The sequence below is a fragment of the Emydura macquarii genome, unplaced genomic scaffold (genome assembly GCF_026122565.2).
Source record: "Emydura macquarii macquarii isolate MOO-44397 ecotype Brisbane River unplaced genomic scaffold, CSIRO-AGI_Emac_v2 contig_3692, whole genome shotgun sequence".
Lineage (NCBI taxonomy): Eukaryota > Metazoa > Chordata > Testudines > Chelidae > Emydura > Emydura macquarii.
The window spans coordinates 10,594,529-10,617,508 of NW_027133829.1; the positions used below are offsets into that span (position 1 = coordinate 10,594,529).

General features: G+C 59.3%; 1 protein-coding gene across 1 annotated transcript; it reads left to right on the forward strand.

Annotated features, from left to right (window-relative positions):
• Positions 1 to 16,064, forward strand: LOC137145975 (solute carrier family 2, facilitated glucose transporter member 9-like). The gene is made up of 12 exons (XM_067537007.1): positions 1 to 45; positions 5,433 to 5,531; positions 6,210 to 6,370; positions 6,726 to 6,850; positions 7,345 to 7,490; positions 8,194 to 8,326; positions 8,999 to 9,186; positions 9,610 to 9,720; positions 10,538 to 10,639; positions 11,067 to 11,142; positions 14,016 to 14,143; positions 15,508 to 16,064. The coding sequence occupies exons 1-12, from the start codon at positions 1 to 3 to the stop codon at positions 15,745 to 15,747; spliced, it is 1,554 nt and encodes a 517-aa protein (XP_067393108.1). The 3' UTR covers positions 15,748 to 16,064.
• The last annotated feature ends 6,916 nt before the right edge of the window (positions 16,065 to 22,980 follow it).

The window sequence follows — 22,980 nt, forward strand, 5'->3', positions numbered from 1 at the left end:
ATGGAGGAGAAACCGACCCCGCAAGCTCACAAGAGGATCACTGGGGTGAGTGGCTTGGCTGTCTGGGGGGCTTCTGGGCCCCGGGCTTCTCTCCCTCGCCCCAGTCCACCCGCTGCCTCCCCGCCAGCCTCTCTGCGCTGGCCGGCTGCCCCGGCTGGCATTCCGGGCAGGATTAAGGGGATTGGAACCGCACACGACTTGGACAACCTGGAGCAGGCTGTGGGTCCCAGCTACCGTTCCTGGGGCCAGGGGAGTGCAGGGGGTATCGGCTGCTTGGCTGGCATAACCCCCCAGCTGGCTGGTTGGGGGGGAGAGTTATGGATCAAGGGGGGTGGCAGAAAGAGATTTCAATATGTCAGGACTCCTGGGTTCCATTCCCAGCTCTGGGAGGGGAGGAGGGTCTAGTGGTTAGAGCGGGGGCAGGGCTGAGAGCCAGGACTCCCGGGTTCCAGTCCCGTCTTTGCGGTGAACTCCCTGAGGAGGTCTCAGCACTGCTCTGCCCTGTGATTTTCCTGGCTGCGGGCCCAGGCTGCTCCTGCGCTGTCTCTCGGGGGGGGCAGGGTTCGTTCGCACTCACGGTGAAGCAGTCGCACTAGAGCGAAGCTGCTGCTGTGTGCGGCACCCGGGGGTTAAGCAGCAACCTTGTGCAAGAGCCTCCCAGGCAGGCAAGCTCTGGGCGAGGCCCGGCATGGGGCGCTGCAGCCCATGGGGCAGGAGGGTCCCCAGAAAAGCGAGGTTCGGCTGGCGGAGGCTTTCAGGGACCCCAGATTTCATCCAACTTGGTGACAAAACCTTTTACACTGCCCCTCCCCCCCCCCCCCCGGTCCCCCGAATCCTGCAGGGCCTGGCTGGGGAGCAGCGAGCAACGCCCCCCCATCCCCATCCCCGCGCAGTGGCCAGCTGGCTCCAACGGGACCCCCTGCTCCAGTCCCTTCCCCACTGCCAGAGCCCCTGGATGCTAACCGATGCTGGGAGCTCCCCCAGGTCGGAGCAGCCCCTGTTCACAGCCCCTCGCTGCTGAGCGTGGGGGGGGGCCTGGCTAGAACTGGGGCTAACCCTGAGTTCCTCCCCACGGGCGCCTCCTGGCCCTTCAGCCAGGAGCAGTTAGACAAGGGAGCCCCCCCCCCCCCACCCCCAATTTTTGGGCTTCTCCTCAAATGGCCAGAGGGAGGCGCTGCTGAGCCGTGCCCCGCTCGTCCCGCCAGGCCAGGAGGCTGAGGGAAGGATGGAGATGCCCGAGGGAGGGCGGGGGGTGGAGGGGCCGAACCAGACGGGTCCCCATCCGCCGTGAGCTTCTATTTAATGGGCTGATTCCAACAAGCTCCAGAGCCCCCCAAAACAGGACTGTGGGGGAGGGGGAAACTTCCTGCTAAATGGTTCATAAGCCTTTTTCTCTCCCCACTGAGGTTCCCTGCGATTGACCAGCTGGGAGGGGCGAGGTGCCCGTGTCGCTGCCTCCCTCCTGTCCCAGTCGAGGTAGCCGGGGGCGCATACCCGGGGGAGAGGCAGCGTCTTCAGACAGAAACACCCGGGGGCGCAGCCCTGTCCACCAGCAGCTAGAGGAAGAGATGAGGGACGGGGGGAGGTGCGGCCGGGCGCCCGCTGTGATCATCCTGTGACCAAAACCCTGTCGGCCCTTCAGTGCCTGTTTTCCAGGATCCACAGGACCAAAAGGGGCCTCCCGAGGGCTAGTCCAGACCCCTGCGCTTCTGGCAGGACTGAGATTATCCAGACCATCCCTGGCAGGGCTTTGTCTGACCTGCTCTTCAAAACCTCCAATGACGGAGATTCCACAACCTCCCTCGGCAATTTGTCCCAGGGTTTAACTGCCCTGACAGGGCGTTTTTCCTAGTGCCCAACCTAAACCACCCTGGCTGCGGTTTAAGCCCATTGCTTCTTGTCCTGTCCTCAGAGGCTAACGAGAACAATTTACCCCCCTCCTCCTTGTGAGAACCTTTGATGTACTTGATGACTGTCGTCTGCTCGTCTCCAGACTAAACAACCCCCAGTTCTGTCAATCGTCCCTCACGGGTCGTGTGTTCTCCACCTTTCATCAGTTTTATTCCTCGTCTCTGGACTGTCTCCAGTTTGTCCATCTCTTTCCCGCAATGCTCCAGATGGGGGCTAATCAGCGCGGAGCAGAGCGGAAGAATTACTGCTCATGTCTTGCTTGCAACAGGCCTGCTAATAGATACACGATGTTTGCTTTTCTTGCAACAGTGTTTCATGATTGACTCATATAAAGATCGTGTCCCACTCCAACCCCCAGATTCTTTTCTGCAGGACTTCTTCCTAGGCAGCCATTTCCCATTGGAACTGCGATGGGCAACTGATGGTCCCTTCCCACGTGGAGCACGTTACAGGTGCCCTAACTGAATTCCATCCTCATCCAAACGCATGCGCTGGTGAGATTTTTCTGCCATGCCCCACAGACAGCAGATGGGGCGTCTGCAGAGACAGCCCGGTGTAGATGAGCTCGCAGGCTCTGGGTTTGTAACTGTGAGTGTTTGGGCTGGAAGCTGGATTCACAGGCTGCCCATGAATCATAGACTCACAGAGGATTAGGGTGGGAAGGGACCTCAGGAGGTATCTAGTCCAAACCCTGCTCAAAGCAGGACCAACCTCAGCTAAACCATCCCAGCCAGGGCTTTGTCAAACCAGGCCTTGATCCAGTTGCAGATCCAGTGTGTGACAGACCGCAGTCGTGGTGCGTGTGCAGAGAGCGGGAGGGCGTTGGCAGCAGTTGTGGTATCGTGGCAGAGGGGGTATGGAGGGGCCCGGCCCCGTGACCAAGATGGGCCGGCACCGAGTGGGCGATGCTGTGACAGGGCTGTCCTAGGGAGTGATGCTGGCGCGAACGAGATCCAATGGCTGGAGGTTGAAGCGAGACAAATTCAGACAGGAAATAAGGTGCAAGATCTGCTCTGGCTCGAACAGGGAATTAATTCAGGGCAGGCCTCTGGCCCGGGTCGTGCAGGAGTCCGAGGAGACGATCTTCTGGCTTGGTCGCCTTGGCCTCGGAGATGAATTGTCGGGGGGGGCAGCAAAGGGTGGTGGCGGAGCAAGGTCCTTGCAGGCCAGCGTAGGCTGGGCCAGGCAGTGGCGGGAGCCCTTTCCCCCGGGGCGCTGATCTGCAGCCCTGCCCCCAGAGCCCGGCCCGCAGTTGGTTTTTTCTTCTCTCCTGGGCATGCGAGGTGCCCAGCTGGACACCCCCTTGCTCCATTCTGCCCGCTGGGGCTGGTTCCTTTCCTGCCTCGATGCCCCAGCTGCACCAGGCGGCTGCGATAGGGCCGATGCTGCTGCGTTGAGGACCCTGCTGGGCCGCGTTGCCCGTGGCCGCGTGACGTCTCCTTGTGGCCAGCTAAAGCCTGACTCAGACAGAGCCCGCCACCTTCCCTCTCAAGGCCACCCTGCTACCTCCGTCCCCTGCCGCCTGGACAACACGCCATCCTGCCCGTCTCGCAGGCCTGGCCGCCGGCTTCAAGCTGGCCCAGTCCCTAGGTCTTCATAGTCAGGCTTTGGCAGATGCTTTCAGCAGAACATCCTTCAGATGCGGCCTTGCCCGGCCATCTGCCCGGCTTAAATGCTTGGCCAGCTCGTGGCTTGATCAGCACAGCAGCCTTCTCTCTGGCCGTGCCCGGCGACATCTTGTCCCCCCCTCCTGGCATTCGTTCACAAGGCTGCGGCAAAGATCACGCTCCCAGGGCGTTGCTTCGACCCCGCTGCCCCTTCCCTGGCGTCTCTCCAGCACCCTTTTCTCTGGCATCAAACGCTTCAATGTCCCTGTAAACCCCCTCAAGGCTCTCCACGATGCCCACAAAATCCTGCCGCTGGTTAGACGAGTGAGCTGGGATCACGGTCTGTCTTGCTGACTAATGGGATCTCCTTGTTTTCTTGCACTCCTCCCGTCTGTCTGTCGCCGTCTGTTCTCTCTTGTCTGCAACCTTCTTTTTGTTCTGTCTGTACAGCACCTGGCACAAGGGAGTCCTGGTCTCTGCCTGGGGCTTCCAGGTGCTACGATAAGGCAAATAATAAATAACAGCATTGGGGCCCCATTGTGCAAGGTGCTGTACATACATCAGTCCCTGCCCCCACGAGCTTACAATCGACATTGACCAGACAGACCAAAGGTGGGCGAACTCCATTTTACAGAGAGGGGAGTAAGGCCCAGAGACATTGACTTGCCCAGGGTCATGCAGGGAGCCTTTGCTCCTTGGGGGGGGGGGGTGGGGATCCCAGTTCTTGTCTGACCTTTAACAGGCCACACGGAGCTGTGCTTAGCGCTCAGATCTGCTGAGTCCCAGCCCGGTGCCTGAACCCCCAGCCCACCCTGTTCCCTCCCTGCTGCCCTTTCTTTGGTGCCTGCCATTCCTTGGCCCACGGTACTGAGCCCTACGGCCGTCGACGAAAGCTGTGGGCAGGCTCAGCACCCTCGAGAACTTGGCCCCAAACACAGCTCTGTAGGAAACGTCCCCTCGGTCCCAAGTGGTGCCCCATCTATGCAGGCGAAGCGCCGAGAACAGTTCCTACAGGTGCCCTGGCTGCTGACGTCTCTGGCCTTTCACACCGCGCGGCTCCTCGGAGGTGTCAATTGCGCATCTGACCCAGCCAGAGCCCGGAGCCCCCGGCAGCCAGCGACTGTCTTCGGTAAAGGGGAAAGGTTCAAAGCCAGGCTCTGCCTGCTCCCCACAGCGCAGACTAAAGAGCAGACCGGGATGGCTTCCGTTTCCTGCCGGAGCTTGGCTACGGGTGAAATCTTGCCAGGTGCAGCATCCAATGTGGCCACTTGGACAGCCTGTGAAAGCTGCACCTCTCTGGGGCTTGGAAAAGTGGCTCTTCGAGGAGATCCGGCCGCCTTTGGGGCTTCCCCCCGACCTCCTCCTTTCATCTGCAGCCGTTATTGCTGTCTCCTTCTGCGGCTGTTCTCCTCCGCCAGCTAGACTGCTTTTACTTCTGACGCCATGTCAGGCACCAGATCTGGGCTGATTCCTGGGCTTCCATTCCAGAGAGAGACGGGAGACGGGGACCTTTAAGACACTTTAATGTACTTCCACGGCTGTCTGCTGCATGCTCAGAGAAGGTCTGAGAGAGACAAGGTGGGGGAGGGAATATCTTTCATTGGACCAACTTCTAGTGGTGAGAGAGACGAGCTTGTTTTTCTAATAACCTGAGACCGACACCACGACATAGAGATCGGGTTTGTCACACCCCCAGCCTCCCCCCACCTGGGTGACCCGGAGACTCCCGACTGGCGATGGGGCTAGATCTCCAGCCGTTTCCTCCCAGTGCTTGTGACCTTGCAAAGAGGGGCTGGGGGCAGCTCCCCGGGGTGGGGAGAGCAGCTCATGGCTTCACCATCTGCCCCAGTCCGGGGCCGCGTCCGACACGTGGCCGGGGCTGCACTGAGTAGTTCCGTCTCTCCTCTCTGCCAGCACCTCACCTTTCCGCTGCTCGCTGCCACCCTGCTGGCTTCCTTCGGCTCTTCCCTGCTGTATGGCTACAACCTGGCAGTGGTGAACTCGCCGGCCGTGGTAAGATTTGTGTCCATCCGTCCGTCTGTCTTAGTGTCTAAGGTCACTGCATCCCCAGACTGGGAAACCCTGGGCTCAGCAGATACCTCGACCCAGCGGGGATCCCAGCAGCTGGATGAATTACACCGGGTGGGGGGATGGGGAGTGGCAGAGCAGGTTGAAGATTTCCCAGGAGAAATCTTTTTTACTGGGGGAAACACTGAACCGATGCGCCAGGCCGGTCCGCTTTGACCTCAGCGCCATGGCCCGTTTCGGCTCGTCGCCTTTTGCTTTGAAAAGGGGTTTTCTCCGCCATTGTGGCGGATGGCGTAAAACAACAGTAAAAATCAGTGCGGGACAGCTCCGCGTGACTGTGAACCAGGCGGTTTGGATGGCCCCAAAACGCCGCGTTTCCCAGGATTTCATTGCGCGGGGCGCTTCGAAAGCGGCTGTTTTCGTTTCCCGTCGGGCACGGCCCCAAAGCGGGAAATGTCCGGGTTTCCAGCTCAACGAAACCCTGCGTTGCAAGCCGCCCTCGCGAGAGGAGAAATGGGAGACAAGCTCTCCGAGCGGCTGGGAGAGGAAGCCCTGAAATGATTAGGAGCCGGGTGTGTTAGATTTGCTCTCTGCCCCGTCGGGCCAGCAGTCGAAGCAGGCTGTGTGTCTGGCTGCTAGCCCACCTGTCTGTCTGTCTTGCAGCACATAAAGGCCTTCTACAACGCCACCTGGTCCCGGCGCTATGGGCAGAGCCTGGGCCCGGAGCTGCTCACCGTCATGTACTCGCTGACTGTCTCGGTCTTCGCCCTGGGGGGGCTGGTGGGGTCGTTTCCAGTTGGGATGCTCGTGACTCGATACGGGCGGTAAGAGGGGGAAAGGGGTGCAGCACAGAGCCCAGGGGGGTGACCCCGTAGTCTGGCTGCAGGGGGAGGAGGGTAGCTTGTCTGCCCCGGTGCTGGGCTCAGGCCACATGCCAGCCATGGGGTGCTCCCCCAGGCCAGGTGGAGCACGTTGGCCCACTTTTATGGGGCAGGGAGAGCTGCCCGAGAAGCCCCCTCCCCCAAGCTCCCCGTGGGGCTGGGACGGAAAAGAGGGGGTGGGGACAGAGGAAGCGAGAGAACAGAGCACCCTGGGGTGGGTGGGGGGCCGTCACGCCCGGCAGAAGGGAGAGGCCTGTGCTAGGCGGGGGGCTGATGCCCTGCCTGTGCCCCCTGCCAGGAACGGCACCCTGGTGCGGAGCACGCTGCTCGTCTTCCTGGCCAGCCTCCTGATGGGCTTCAGCCGCTACCTGGAGTCGCCTGAGATGGTCATCGTCGGCCGCTTCGTCACCGGCCTCCACTCGGGTAAGGCCCCCTCGCACCCCCTCCCTTCAGGGCTCCCCTTGGCACCCAGGGCAGCCCATTGTCCCCAGGCCCGGCCCGCCCCGCCCCTCGCTAGCCCAGCTGCCTGGATCAGAGCCGCAGATGCCAGCCCAGCCGCTGCTGCAGGATGGAGATGGCGGCACGAGGGACCCGCCGGGGGCTGTGCCCAGGATCAAAGGAGCACGGGACCACGGGCGGGGTCCTGGTTTTGAGCTTGCCTTCAGCCCGTCAGGGAGGAGGGGGCTGCCCCTCTTGCAGCCTGCCCTGGCATCCCAGGGTGCACGACCCTCCCCACCCAGGATTCCCGCCCCATTTAGGTTGTTGGGTCTATGGGGGATCCGGCGGGGGCCCTGCCTATTACACAATGTGACTCCTCTTCTCTCTTCTCCCTTCCCTCCCCCCCCCCGCCCATCCTGCATGGCTTGTCCTTGCCCTGCCCCCCTCTTTGCCCCCCTGTGTTTCCTCCTCCGCCCCAGGCATCTGTCTCAGCGTGGTGCCCATGTACCTGGGAGAAATCGCCCCCAAGAACCTGCGCGGCTTCCTGGGTCTGGTGCCCAGCATCTTCATCTGCCTGGGCGTCTTCTCCGCTCAAGTCCTGGGCCTGCCGGAGCTGCTGGGGGAGGTCGGTGCCACCGGCCGCTGGCCTCCATGGGCTGCCCCTGAGATGCGGCTGCCTCCTCCGAGCCCCCTGCCTTCCGCTCGTGATCTGCGGCCCTGCGGCATGGGGGTGGGCGTCTCCTGGGGATCTCCAGAGGGCGTCGTGCCCAGGCCCCTTTTCAGGTCGCCTAGACTTGCATGCAGGCGGGACCCAATAAACCCAGAGCAGGGGGGAAGGTCTGGCAAGGCAGCAGGAGGTCAGGGTTACGGAGGATCCCAGGCTGGATGGGAGTCGGCGCCGGGATGCAATTAAAAACGAGGCCCGTAGGTCCGGGGAGTGTTAACGGGAGAGTCGTGTGCCTGCAGCGAGGGGAAAGCGGCTTGGCTGTTGGGAAAGACTTCCTCGCTGGAAAGGAAGCTAAAGCCCTGCACGAGGCTGCCCAGGAAGTTGCGGGGTCCCCCTCAGCGGCGGGGTCTAGGAAGGCGGCTGGACGTGCACCCGTTGGGGTGGCCTGGGTCCGCTGGGTCCCGCCGGAGCACAGGGGCTGGCCTCCGTGACCCAGCCCCACGCGGCTGCGATTCTTTTCCCCCCGGCCTTGGGCTGCCTCCCCCTTCCCCGTACCATCGCCCAGCCGCTATTCAGCCCGTGTTTCCTTGGCTTCGTTTCGTCCTGGTGGGGCTAGCGTCTCCCCTCCCCAGGACCCAGCACCCTCCCTGGCTCGTTTCAGGATGGATCCTGGCCGCTTTTCCTGTCCCTGGTGGTCGTGCCCGCCTTCCTGCAGCTCCTGCTGCTGCACTGGTTCCCCGAGAGCCCCCGCTACCTGCTGATCGAGAAGAACAACATCCGAGGGGCCACCAATGGTGAGCAGAGCCCTCGCCCCCGGGGCTGGAGCAATGGGGGCCAGGCTGCTCCTGGAACCGGGAGGCTGTGTTGGGTCTTATTGGGTCCTGTCCTGTCCCATCTTGAACCCCCAGAGACCCAGTCCTGGCACTACAGATCCCTCGGGCCGGATGCTCAGCAGCTGTAAACCAGCGACGGCTCCACTCACTCCATCCAGAGCTCCCGCCTGCTGATCTCGCCCCAGTCCTGGGTTCAAGTCACAGCGGGGTGGACTCTGCCAGCTGCCTGTTGGGCTCCAGAGGTGGCTGTCCCCCTTCTGCGGGGGCTGGCAAGGTCTGCGGATGGAGTGGAGCCGGTCCTCCCCCAGCCCTGAGCCAGCGGAGGGGCGTCCTGTCTGGGAGGGCGAGGCGTGGCAGGCCATTTCTCTCTTCATTTTGGTTTTTCCTAGAGCCCGTCACCGTAGCCTCTGGGTGCCTCCCATCCTCCTGGTTCTAGCCTCGTGGCCCCATGGGACAGGGCAGGGCTGTTAGCCCCTTGTACAGAGGGAGCTGAAGCCTAGGGACCACGCCGGCAGAGGTGGGACTTGAACCCGGATCTCCTGAGTCCCCAGCACCTGAGCCGGGGGGGTTAGCTGGGGGGCGGCTGGGGCGCTCAGCTCAGCAGGGGGCTCTGCTCTGCTCCGCTCTCCCCAGCGCTGCGCTGGTTCCTGGGGAAGGACGACGTGGGGGACGTGATCGAGGAGATGCGGGAGGAGCAGCGCTCGCTCTCCTCCGTGGACAGCGTCTCCGTCTGGCAGCTCCTGCGGGACGGCTCCGTGCGCTGGCAGACCCTCTCCGTGGTGGTGATCAACATGGGCATGCAGCTCTCCGGGATCGACGCGGTGCGTGCTGCCCGGCCCCCGCCTCCCGCCCCCGAGGGGCTCCTGGCCCCCAAGAACCTCCTGGCCCGTTGGCTCTTTGGCCTAGCAGGGACGTGGTCGGTGCTGATCATGCAGGAGGTCCCTGCAATGGGGAACCCAGGTCCAGTCGGAGCTAGGCTGAGACCCCCCCAACTCGTCTCACCCCAGAGTCACCGCACGCCCCGGGACCGGGTCAGCCTTCGGTCACGTCACGAGGCAGGCTCTGAACCGGTGCCTGGGGGGCTCCTGTTCCCCAGCACTACGGCCACACACCCACCCTCGCCACTGCCCAGGCTTGCCACGGTCTCTGCCCGGGGGACAGCCTGGGACTCGGGGGGCAGGGGTCTCTCTCTCCCCCTCAGCCCCGCTGCTCACTCCCTTCTCTCTCCCCCTCCTCCTCTGCAGATCTGGTTCTACACCAACACCATCTTCCAGCACGCCGGCATCCCGGGGCCCGAGATCCCCTACGTCACCGTGGGCACCGGCGCCATCGAGGTGCTGGCCGGCCTGCTCGGCGTACGTGCCACAGTGGGGGGCTGGGAGGGGGTGGGGAGAGGGGTCACACTGGGCAAGTTGGGGGGCAGGTGGGGGTCCCATAATAACCCTCTGTGAGCTGAGCATCTCGCTGGGGGGATGACAGGGGGGCTGTGTCACAGCTTTTCTCCTCAGCGCCCAGCCAGCGGCAGCCCCCCCCCGACTAGGAGCCCCCCCCCCCAGCCCACTGGCCTCACTTAGCGGCCGTCGGCCCCAGCCCGTCCGCGCTCTCCCCAGGGGTGCCTGCCGGGCCGCTCAGTTCGAGAGACGGCCCTGCGGCGCAGACACAAACGACCCCCGCCGGACGCGCAGAGATTGGGTCTAAAAATGACAAACGTTTGTTCTGCCAATATCCCCCCCGCCCGCCCGCCCCACCCCCCGCAGCTGCTGCCCAACTCCACCGGGGACTCGGGGCCAGCTCGGGCCTGGCTGGGGCACGCTTGGCCCTGCTGCCCTGGGCTCCCGTGTGTCCTGGGCCCGGATGAGGGGGGACAGCTGCCGATGGGAGGTGGCGTCTGCTCCTCGGTCCCCTTTCAACGTACAGGCCCCTAGCGAGAGTCCTGACTCCCCTGGCATCCCCTGCTCTAACCACTAGCCCGCCCTGCTTCCTGGGGCTGGGAAAAGAACCCAGGAGTCCTAGAGGTTAGCAGGAAAGTGTCCCCCCCCCCCATAGCCAATGAGAACTGGGTCTGCTGACGCCCCCCCCATCTGTGCTGCGCTCCGTGCCCCATGGGGGTAGGGGGGACATGACCCCTTCTCCTGCTAACTCCCCACCTCAGCCGCTGGCCTCTCCCCGCAGTGCATCACCATCGAGAAGCTGGGCCGCCGGCCCCTCGTCATCGTCGGCTTCTGCTTCATGGGCCTCTGCTGCGCTGGCATCACCGTGGCGCTGGTGCTACAGGTAGGTGCTGGGGAGGTGTGTCCCCCGGGATCCCTCCCTCTCGGGTACCACTACCCCTGCGGGCGCTGCTCAGCTCATGCCCAGCCCCGAACGGCGCCGGCTGTTTCAGGCCCCTTTCTCCTGCTTTAGCTGAAGCCGCTCTGTGTCTGGCGCTGGCCGGGGCAGAGCTGTGTGTGAAGAGGGGCTGCGGGTTGGGAGTGAGGGGGGTGGGCAGGGCTGGGGTAGCAGGGGGGGGCTGCAGATCGGGAGTGAGGGGCACCGGCCGAGCTGTGTGAGGAGTTTGCAGGGCCCGTTGCCGCTGGTTTTCTCTCCCCCAGCCCTTCAGTTTGCCAAAGAGCAGCTCCCCACATTTGCTTTGCAACGTTTATGCGGGGCTAACGGGGCTGTTGATCTAGCCGCCCCCGGCTTCTGCACCTTCCCTCCCCAGGCTACGGTGCCCTGGATGCGCTACCTCAGCATAGCTTGCGTCATCGGGATCATCGCTGGCTTCTGCATGGGACCAGGTGGGTACCTGGGGGCCCTGCCCTCTCTGAAACAGATAACGGACTGGCCGGGGGTTGTGGGTCAGGACTGAGGGGCACCTGTGTGGATGGAGGGAGCCCAAGACTGGACTAGCAAGCTGGGGGGGCCGCAGGAATCCAGTGATCTGCAGATTCAGAAATGGCCAAAGGAAAAAGTTGAGATTTTCCTTCCTCTGAAACAGCCAAGTGTCAGCTCCGAGGGGGGCCGGGCTATTGAACCGACCAGCCAGACGGTCGAGGGTGCCGTACTGCCCGGGTTTGATCTGGTAGGACAGGATGTGGCAGACGTGACGGGACCGAAGGGCTGGAGTGGATGGTAGGACTAAGGAGGCAGGGTGCTGGGAGGAGACCCTTACGCACCAGACATCGTTCATATGCCCCTCCCCCCCCCACACACACACATGTAGCAAACTCCTCGAGACCCTTCGGCACATGCTAATAAACCAGCTTCTCTCACCTACTTAGTGGGCGAGTGGTTTTCTGCCTTTAAACAAGCGTGGAAGCGAGAGCTCCCTAAAAATGATGAACGAGGCCTGGAATGGTTTACCCAGCTGATGTATTAGTGGGGCTGCCAACAGATCTATAATTCATTCTCAGCCCAGAATTTATTTGCTGTAATTACATCTTTAATTAGGGTTTTAATGGCTCATTGTTCACAAACAATGATGAATCAGACTTAAAATATATATATATATATATAACCGGGCGAGCTGTGAGTAACAGTCCATCAGAGGCTGCTTCTCCCCGAATGAATTTTTTTTGCATTAAGTATCTTTATTAAAGAGATGCACACGACTGCTTTCCCACTCTGAAAGACTCTGGTCAAACCATCATGGTTAATATCATAAATGTACATATTGCAGCAAACACAGATCTCCCTAGCTATTCAGGGCTTCATGCCAGCCCAGGGGATAGAACTCAGCCTCTTGCTTCAAAAGCACAGGCCCCAGTGCTTGAACAAAAGGGGAATCTCCCTCAATTATGATCAGTATAGGGCTGATGACACACAGTGGAGCAGTTCTGAGTTCACCCACTAGAAGGCAGCGGTGCATAAAGCCCCAATCTTTTCTCTATGGTATTTTAAATTCTTCTGAAATATTGTTTGAACTAATCCCTTGTGGTATCTAGATGTGTCAAATTGCTTTCCCCCCCTAGGGTTGGATACAGGGTCAGTAATAGGATGCAGTCTTACACCTGTAAGCAGCCACTTCAAATCCAGACACAAGTAAACAGGGACCAATGGTTTTCCCCGTCTGATGGCTGCCCCACAGCCCTCGTGTGGAATGAACTACTGGTCTCAGTCCAGTTCTTGGCGGACAAAGAGCCAGCGAAAAATTTCCCATCAAATCTGTTTTTCAACAGCAATTCATAGAGCTGATCGAAAATGGTCCGTCTGTCCCATGGGAAATGCCAACTTTTGAACATTTGTTTCTGTCCTGAATTGGGCTAAAAAGTTGGAACATTTCAGGGAATGAACTATTCCAAACATTTTTTACTTGAAAACACTGAAACCACCTGATCAAAATGTTTCTCTTCAATAATGGTGAAACGTAATATAACATCACATACACACACACACACACACACACACACACACACACACACACAATCTAAACAAAATAAAACAAAAGCTGGAATGAAAGAGTTGAAACAACACATTCCTTTGGATTTTGAATAGTTTCTAAACTTTTTTGATAGAAAACTGGCCCATCAAAAAGATTTCGACCAGCTCTAAAAACTGGCATTTTCAACAACAAAACTTCATGAAAAGCGTCTGCTTTCTGCAGAAAACTTTGATTTTTCATCAGCACTTGGAATGCCCGAAACCCAAATTACTTCAGCTGTGAAATCCTGCCACATTGTCTCATGAGAGTTATAGATCCATTGGCTCATGTCTACTTTTTCCTCTATGGGCCAGACTCCTCGGCTGGACTACATCTCCCATGGTGCACTATGGCCAGGGACTCCCAAGATGCACCACCTACCTTCCAAAAGGTGAGACCATGGTGCATTATGGGAGATGTAGTCTGACAAGGGAACTGGGCTGATAGAGGAGAATGGGAGCATGAGAGACCCGAACTACAAATCCCATGAGGCACCACGGTGGGATTTCCAAAGTGAATTACTTCTGTTTTTGAGCTGCTGCCAAAAATCAAAGCTGTAAGTGTCTGTGCCCAGGGCCGAGCTAAAGTGCATTGGTGGGGCAGGGGATGCTTGCCCTATGGCAGCCCAAACTCTACCTGCTCTGTTTCCATGGCATATTTACCAGTAGCCGGCCAGGCGCTTGCCGGCCATGTTAGCAGGAGAAGGGCAGCAGCGGGGCAATGCCTGACCCACGTCTGGTTCTGGGAGGGGCAGGGGAGATTCGGGGTGGCATGTTGAGGCTTGCAGGGTTGCTGGACAAACCCCTGCATTTTCTCACCAAGAGGTGCTCCTCTGTTGACCTCAGAAAGGCGCTTGCCCAGCATCCAGAGACTCACACCGCCAGCAGTGCAGGCTGCTCAGACACCCCATGGGGCAGGGTCCAGGGGGTGGGAGTGACCGAGAGGATCTGGTTCTGAGCTCATTCACCCACCTTTCACTCCGGAGTCACTCCTGGTTCACACCCCAGACCTTGGGTTTTCCCTTGGCCAGGTCCTGGGATGCTCCAAGCTGGCACCTGGGGCTACTGGCACTCTTCACCCGCTAGCCCCACTGAATTTGGCCCAGAGGCTTCTGTGGGGCTTGAGCCCATTGGCATGAGGCCTCCATCTTAGCCCAGGGGCATCCGCTGCAGAGATCGTGAACCCCCTCGTCGCTGGATTGTGATATCAGGCCAGCACACAAGGAATTTAACCTACCTCTCCCGCACCCAGCTGGCGTTCCCTTCCTGATGACCGCGGAGCTCTTCAAGCAGTCGCACCGGCCAGCTGCCTACATCGTGGGCGGGTCCCTGAACTGGCTCTCCAACTTCACCGTGGGCTTCGTCTTCCCCTTTCTCCAGGTAACAGCCAGCCCTGGATGTGTCCTGGGCATCAGGGAGGCTAAGGGCTGTCTGCACACACAGGACATGGCCCCTGCCCCAGCGAGCTAACAGGCTAAGCACAGACGAGAGGTAGATGCAGACAGACGGGAGCACGAGGGAATAATAGGATGAAAGCAGAGGGCAGAAAGTTTTCAACGAGCCCGAGGAAACACTGTCTCATGCAGCGTGATGTTAATCTGGGGAACTCACTGCAGCAGGAGATGGAGTCGAAAGCCTTACTAACGTCCATGTGTCACTTCTGCTACGCCCCCATTCCCCAGCCGCTAAGCCTGTCACCATGTCACAGAAGGAAAATAGGTTGGTTTGGCACGATTTGTTCTTGACAAGTCCATGCTGGCAATTCCTTGTAACCCCACCAGCCTCTGGATGCTTCAAAATGGATTGCTTTAATAATTCAGTATCTTTCTAGGTCTCCAAGTTAGGCTGACTGGTCTCTAATTCCCCGGGTCCTCTTCGTTCCTCTTTCTGACGATAGGTCCTGGGCTTGCCCTTCTCCCATCATCTAGGATCTCCCCTGCCCTCCCTCAAAAATAGCAGCTCATGGTTCTTACCTACCCTCAGAGGAATTTCATCAGGCCCCGCTGACTTGAGTACATCTCACTTATTGAAATATTCTTTAAGCCGTTCCTTCCCAGTTCTGGCCTGAGATACTTCCCGCGTTAAGCATTTGGGGTAAGCTTCTTAGTGAAGAAAACTATCTTCTGGGGGAGCCGTCTTCAGGGGGTCCCTCCGCGGGGCGGGATTAAACCATTGGCCAGATGCATCATGGGGGAGGCTCCACCTTTCTCTCTCGTGGGATTGGCCCATAAGAACAGCCAAATTGGCTCAGGCCAATGATCCATCGAGCCCAGCATCCTGCCTGCTGGCCGTGGCCCAGGCCAGGTGCTTCAGAGATGAACAGAACAGGTGATTGTCGAGTGACCCATCCCAGCTGGCCCCCCATCGGCCTCACACATGGGAATGGATTTTTCCTGGCAGCCAGCCCTGTCCGGCAGGTCGATACCCGGGCCCCACTGCCCACACGGGGAACAGAGGCACAGAGAGGCTAAGTGACGAGCCCATGGTCACGCGTGGCATCTCAGATCTCCTGAGTCCTGGCCCAATGTCTTCTCCATCAGCCCAGCCTCGCCTGCCCCCCGAGGCTCAGTGGGATGATGGTGGAGCCTGGTGGGGTGGGAAGCAGGGCAGCCGGCTCGGGGAGCGAGGGATTTGGGCCACTCCGAGGCGGGATGCCCCATGCAAGGGATCCGAGGCCAGTGCGGCCGCCAACAGAGCTAGCCCCATGGCCGGCTGGGACTCTGTGCTGTCTTCTTGCCCCCCAGGTGTCAGCCGGTGCGTTCTGCTACCTGGTTTTCTGCGGCATCTGCCTGCTGGTGGCGCTCTATGTCTACGTCGTCATCCCCGAGACCAAGAACAAAACCTTCGTGGAGATCAGCCAGATCTTCGCCGCCCGACGCTCCTTCCTCGCCGCCCCGGCCGACGCCGTCAAGATGGCCACGCTCGGCGGCTACGGGGCCCTCGAGAGCAGCTCGCTGGAGCTCTCGGGGTCCAGCCAGGCCTGACCCAGCGCCTGCCTCTCCCCCGCGCCGTGGGACCCCGGCCCCAGCGGCTCAGGCAGGGAGGGAGGCTGGCGCCGAAGGCTCAGGTCGGGGGGCGGTTGCTGACGCGGCGGCTGAATTTCCTTCTTTTAACCTCTTCCCGCCTGGCGTCTGACCCAGCCCCTGGGCCTGGATAGGCCAGGAGCGGTCTGTGGGGCTGGAGACATCACCGGGGCACCCAAAGGACCTGCCCCTGCGCCGGGCTTCGCAGTCACTCATGCCCAGGCTCCATCCTGCCGGGTGCCTTCTCCTCCAGGAGCCCCAGGGCTGGTGCTGCAGGGTCGCTGCTCTCCAGCTTCTCCTCTCCGGCCATGCCTGGATCATCCGGTGCCTTTCCTGCACGGCGGAGTCGGTGCCAGCCTGGGGTGAAGGGCCGGCGGGCGCCGCTGCTCCTGTGGTCAGGGGAGAATCCCTGCCCCACCGCGGCCTCGGCTGCCCTGGGCTGGGAGCCGAACGGCGGCTCATCCCCTGTCTCCAGCCCTGGAGTTGGATCCAGGACCTGCCAGCAGGGGCGTCCCCCATCCTGGGCCCGCCCCTTCGCCCCGTGAGCCAGCGCCTGGAGGGACACCATTGCAGCCAGCCAGCCCCGCCTCTGGGAGCGGTGACATCACAGCGGCTGGCAGGTGCCGATTGGCTGACGCTGCCGGGGCCCCGCCCTTGCAGAGGTGGGATTCCTTGGACGGCCCGGGAGGTGGGGAGGTGGCTCCGCCTCCCGCCCAGGCCTGGGGCTCCCAGGAGGCGGAGCTCCCGGGGTATTTAATAAAGGAAATGGCCCAATGGCCTGCTGTGGCTGCAGTCATGTGCGGTGCTGAGGGCGGGGATGGGGCAGCCCCATAGAGGTCGTGGCATTAAGCACTGAGGTGCATCAGCTGATTGGAGGAGGGGGGACAGAGCTGGGGTGGCAAAGGGCTGTGGGCGCCTGACGGATCCCTCTCCCCTCACCCCCACGGCCTCCTCGCTGAACCAACACCTGCAGGGGTCAGGCGGGGAAGGGAGCCAGCGCCCAGCCCGGCCTCCAATCCGCTCTCTGGGGACGCCCTGCCTGGGTCGTGGGGTTCACGTGTTGCCCTGGCCGGAGCCTGGGTCGGGGGTCCCCGTGCACCAGGGTTAGATGCTCTCACGGGGGGGATGCGGCCCGGGGAGGTTTGTCTGGTCTCTGGGCCGGCACAAGCTCCGTGGCCAGGCGCTCTGGGGCCGGTTACGTGCCCGGGAGGAGGGAGGGAGGAAAATGGCAGCTCGATTGAGCGCAGGGAGGATCCTCCCAGAGCCCCCCACCCCGGGCCTCGCTGCAGAAAAGCAGCCGCACGTTCAGCTCCTGATTCCGGCCTCGCTGGGCATGGCGCCGGAAGGAGCAGGATTTCCAGGACCCCTGGCTCTGGCGCTCCGGGCCCAGCCCAGCCCCAGATCTGCAACCAGATACCCCCCAGGCTGGGACAGAGCTGCCCCCCAGGTCGAGGTGGGCCCAGGCTCCGATCTCCCCAGCTTCCGGGCTCCAGGCTGAGGTGGAAGGTCACCAAACTTTCCCAAAGCTCCCCTCCCCGGGCCGTTTCTTACCCGGCTGGCCTCGATCCCCCTGCTCTCCGGACAGCGCTCAGCCGCAGCTGGGCCCGGGCTCTCTCAGCCTCCCTCGCTTCATCCTCACTGGTTTTGCGCACCTCCACGTTACTGTGTCCGTGCAGGCCGCGGCAACCGGCGATGGACGCTGGATGGCCCCAGGCGTCAGCGCTAGAGGACAGCAGGGAGCTGAGGGCACGGGGTACCCGAGGGGCAGGATCATAATGGAGAGGGGGCTCAGCCCGTTTGCTCAGGATCAGGGTCAGCACGTGGCAGCAGACAGAGCCGCCCTGCAGCGCCTGCTGCTTCTCCCGCAGCATGGCCTGCCCCGTGGAGTCGCTGTGGGGAGCCCCGGGGCCGGGCCCCTGCAAACATCCCGCTGCCTGTCCTGTGTGTGTTGGGACAAGCGCTCGCCGGGGGCCGGGGAGCCAGGACTCCTGGGTTCCGTCCTCAGGCCTGTCGCTTGCTTTCCTGTGAGACCCGATAGGAGGCACGTCCCCCGCTCTGTTCCCTACCTGGGAAAGGGGGCTGAGGGCCATGGCTCACCTGCTGGGGGTTCGTTCAAAGCCCTTGGAGCTCCTCGGCGGCCGGGCCCTGGCGTCGGATTGCAATCTTCGCGCCAGCCTGAGCTGGATGAGCGCGGCGGGGTGGTTGGCTCCGAAGCAATCAGCAGCTAAGCGGGGGTGGCACGTCAGCAAAAGCCTCGTGACGCTGCAGGCTGCAGTGGTCGCCTGTCCCTGTTAACACACAGCCTCACCTCTTCTACCCTGGCTCCACATCACCCTTGCCCCCCGGCGCTCAGTGCCGCTAGGCCAAGGTGCGAACGTACGGCTTTTCTCCCGCGCTGTGGCTTCCGGCAAAGTTTGGAGGTGGCGAGGGAGTCGCCCAAGGCAGACACAGCTGTACCCGCGGCCCCTCCCCGCTAGCGCTTTTGCAGCAGACGCATGGGAGCTTTGCTAAGGTCAGGGGTTTGCTGCTTGGGGGCTGGGCACCAGATAGAGCCTTTTGCACTGAGGGCACAGGTGCAAATCCTGCACAGGGAAGGCGTGGCTTCGTTGGGCCACGGACAGTTGGGTTGTTCCAGAGCAGGGGTCTGTGCCACAAAAACCCGCTGGCACTGACGGGAGAGTCAGACGAGCGGGAGGCAGTGGCCGTTTCAGCCCTGTCACATCTCCCCCGGGATGATGCACATTGGCAGGGAGGCATGCTCTGTGCAGAGGGGACCGTGCGCCCTCTTTCAGGCCTGCATTTTGGGGGGGGGGGGTGTCTTCCTTTGGGCCACAATTGCCCTGTGCACGAGGGCGTTCAGTGCTAAGGGAAGGCAGCTCCTGTCTCTCACAAGCACAGGCCTCTTCATTCAAATCTCCCCGGCCCAGCCACAGCCCACAGCAGACAGGACGCCTGTTAGTTTCACCAGGAACAGCCGAGGTCGTGGCCCCGGCTGGGTGAGCAGCGATGCAGAGGGGCGAATGTGCTGTCAAGGATGCTCTCCGCCCCCAGGGGGTCTGGGCCAGCCTGTTGCAGGATATGGGGCTTGCCCTGCTGCTGCCCCTATTCTGGGCACAGTGGGGGGCCCGGGGGCTTGTCCACCAGCACGCCCTCTGTGCACACGCCTCCATGGCCAGCAGGCTGGGGACGGCTCACGCCCGCGGGGCGGCAGTCACCCCTCTATCTGCTTTCTGAACCTGCCGGAGGAGCTGCAGAGCGTGGGGCCTCCTGTAAGGATCCAGGCATCGTCCCAGACCTCCTGGGGGGCGGGGTGGGGGGAGGAACATGTTATCCAGCCATGTGTGTGTGCTCCCTTGTCACTATGTGGTACCCCACAGTCACTTGGGGAGAGAACTCAGCCCCACAAGCACAGGCCCCCCTGCTACGGGAGAAGCTCTCTTAGCTGTACAGGGCCTGACTCCCATCGGAGCCATTCTTATTCCATCCAGTAGAGGGTAGCGGTGACACCAGCCAGCTCATTCCGATAGCAACACCGGGCTATTTCTCCAGCCCCTTCCATCCCAAAGCGTGCTGGCCACACTGTGCACAGAGGTGGCTTCCTGCCTGCCAAAGAAATGCAGCCACTTCTGGGACGGAATGCAGCAGCCCACAGGAACACTTAGTGATCGTTTAGCAAAGGGCGTAAAGACAAATACCGCAGCCATTTGAAACTGTCAGGGGAATTTAGGGAGTTTAGAGTTTGGCCGGCACAATGGGGCGAATGTCCCCACTTAAAGACCCAAGCAATCAGAGGCTGCCTGGCCCTCCGTCTGCCCCAGCACTGTGTTCCTGTATCTAACAAAGCTCGGACGTGTGAACTCGCTTTGCCTAGCCCTGAATCCACTAGCAGGCTGAGAGGCTGGGATGCCAGCAGGAATGGTACCGGGTTTGCAGCCATTGAGCAGAGGCTGTGAAGAAAAAGGAGCACAGAGGAGAAATGCCAGTGGGAAAAACAGGTGAGAAACGAATAAAGAGAAGGTTTAAAATAGAAGGAGTTGAGATTTAAGAGGGAAAGCAATTGTGGCGTGAATGTCCCGCTCACTAACACACAGCCTGGATTTCTCCGCAGAACAACTTTTTGTTTTCTTTGAATTGAATCTTCCTCAAAACCTTCTGAGTTTAAATTACAAGGCAAGGGTTTGTTAGCTTGGTTTTGGGAACCCCAAATCCGCAGGACTTGGGAAGGTGCAAAACTCCAGCTCTGTGTGAGCTTTGCAACCTGGGATCTGCAGGATAATCATCGATGTTATGGCCAGAAAGATCATTGTAATCATCTAGTCTGACCCTTGCATAACACAGGCCAGAGAACGGCCCTGGTTGAACTGGTTCCAGCTAATAATGGTCCCTTCTAGCCTGAAAAATCCAGGACTCCTACAAGAGTTTAGTAGAATTAGCAAAATGCTCAGCCGCCTCATATGAATGAGAACAGCTAATATTATATTAGGAAAGATAGAATCTAAACTCATGCTTCAGGGCATAAACCAACCCTCCACACTTGGGGTCAGGAAGAAACCTCTCCTATGGGCACGATATTCCATAATTGACCATTAGGGGATGTCTTGCACCTTCCTCTGGTGCTTACTTTCTGTGCTTCTTGGCCACCTCCTCTCAGCGGTATCTCGATCCGTTTAGCAGCAACAGTCTCCCCTCATTGGTAGCAGGGTTTTGGTCCTTCGTCCCATCAATGCCTGTGTTGCATTGTTTGGCACCCCTCTGATGGGGATATCCCTGTGCGCCAGAAATGCTAACAAAGGTCTGAGCTCCAAGGAACAGCCTCGTGTCCCAGGTGAGAACAGAAAACACCACCTGCCCATTACTCTGTGGGTTTGCTGGGGAGGAGGTGTGATGGTCAAACCCCCATTTGTGTGCAAATTCCTTGTATACTTCCAAGATAAATTGGCACCCATTGTTGGTGATTACATCGTCTGTAATGCCGTATCTTGCAAAATGGGCTGTGAGGTTGCCAGCTATTGTCTTGCTGCTTGTATCAGGCAAAGCATCGACCTCCTAAAAGTTTGAATAGCGGTCCTGGATAATCAAGTCCTGCTTTTCCTTGAAGGTAAATAAGGCCACTCCCCCCCTTTTCCCAGGATCAGGTGGGCAGGTTATGTGGTAATAGAATCTCCTTCTTCTGGCAGTGATAACACGGCTGTGCAGTGTCACATCCCGGCCCTGGAGACAGACACTCCTATGACGATCCAGCCATTACAGAGCCACCGGAAGGAGGTTGTGAGGGGTGAGGAATCATGAGAGGTGGCTACTGTGACGCTGGATGGAATATGAATGACCGGTCATAATATCATTTAACATCAATATTGCACAATTACAATCATTCATACGGGAGAGGCCATATCAAGTACCATTCGGAAGGTTATAATCCACCAAGTATGATTCCTGATCGTGAAAAATGTGAAAGGAAGCCTAGCAAATGGTTCACTGATCTGCTGTGTGTCATAGGCCCTGTACTGCTAAGACAGGAACCAGTTGTATTATTTTTTGCAGCTAATTCAGCCCTGTTTGTTAATGATCTGCGAATGGGTTGTGATTTGTTTCATGCATGGTTGGCTATTCACAATTTAGCCTCTAGATTATTCATGCTATTAGTAACTGGCAATTAGCCACTGCTCACACCATGGATTGGCTGTCTATGCTTAAAGCATATCCTGGCATAGCTATGTCAGGCAGAGGTGTGAAAAACACACATCCCACTAGCAATGTAGCTATAGCAACAAAGCCCCCAGTGTAGAAGCAGCCATGCCGACGAAAGAGCCTGTCCATGATGTGATGTTCCTACGCTGCTAGAGAACCCCCTTCCGTCGGCGTATCGTGTATCTGCACAAGGACTTATACTGTCATGGGATCTGTAGTGTTAGCCATTGCCTAAGTTAGAGCCTTTTTTTTTTTATTTGCCCTAATTGGATCCCTTGAGTTTTAGAACCAGGGTGTTGCTGATGGGCTGTGAGATTTGTAACTCTCCAGGGAATCTATGGTGCAAACAATCACATATCTTTTCCAAGGGGTATTTCCCGTGCAAATACCCTTGTGCGTATTTCTTGGCACAAGTGCGCACTGCTGTTTTTGCTTTCTAAGAATGGTCTTGTGAATTCAAATATGACCACATGCTCAAACGTGTGAGAATAGGTAACAGACTGCATCGAGCAGTGAATCAGTGGGTCTCCTAGTTAGCATAGTCGCATGTATTTTGTTCTGCATGCGCCCAGCTCTAGGCGAGTCCTCGTGAGGGCCAGCTGGCAGGAACGCGGCAGGGATCAGAGTCTGCCCATCACTAGCATGTGTCCCGCTAGCCATTGATTTGTTATGCTGTTGTTATTGCATCGGGTGTGAATGCTGGGGTTCCTAGGACCTGGGATCAGATGTCTGTCACACTGGTGTGAATCCAGAATAACTCCATTGACATCAATAGTTACTTTGGATTGAAGCCGGTGTAACGGGGATCAGGCTCAGGTTGGTGGGCAGCAGAAGAGGGGTGCTGGGATCTGTTGTTCAATCCTACTCCCACATCCAGGGTGGCGACTCTCCCATCGCATCCCGGGTCAGGGGTCAGGTCCGCTGCCTTTGCCACTGATTTCTCTGCAGCTCAGAACATGCCAACTTCTGTCTGTAAGTGCCATCAGTCAAAGAGGGGACATGCGGGGGGGGGCGCAAACCAGAGCCACATGCGCGGCCTCTCCCTCTGACGCCGCTGCACTCCGCAGCAGAACAGAGCAGTAAATATGTGCAACATTACATATGTATAATGGAGTGTAAATAAACAAAAAAGTGCATTGTAAATAGACTCCAAGTTTATCCTTTATTAATGAGCCACCGAGTGCCCTGCTGTTTTAGAGCAGCGAGACTTTCATAATATCAAAACCTAAATTACACTTGTGCCTCTCATTCCCGGCAAACGACAGCATCGTTTCAGGCCTCTTTGCCGCTTGTATTTATTTATTCTTTTATTTATTTTTGCCGGCGCGTGCCTGACATGCTGCACTGCAGTTAGGGCAACGGCGGGGCCTCTGCACGCCGGGATTAGTCCCCCGGGAAGGCCTGCATGACGGGGTCCTGGACCCCGGGCAGTAGCCGCATGCTGGCTGATGTCTATGTGCCTGGTCTGTGCTTTCCTAGCAAAGGAGAAAAAGGCCGGCTCAAGCC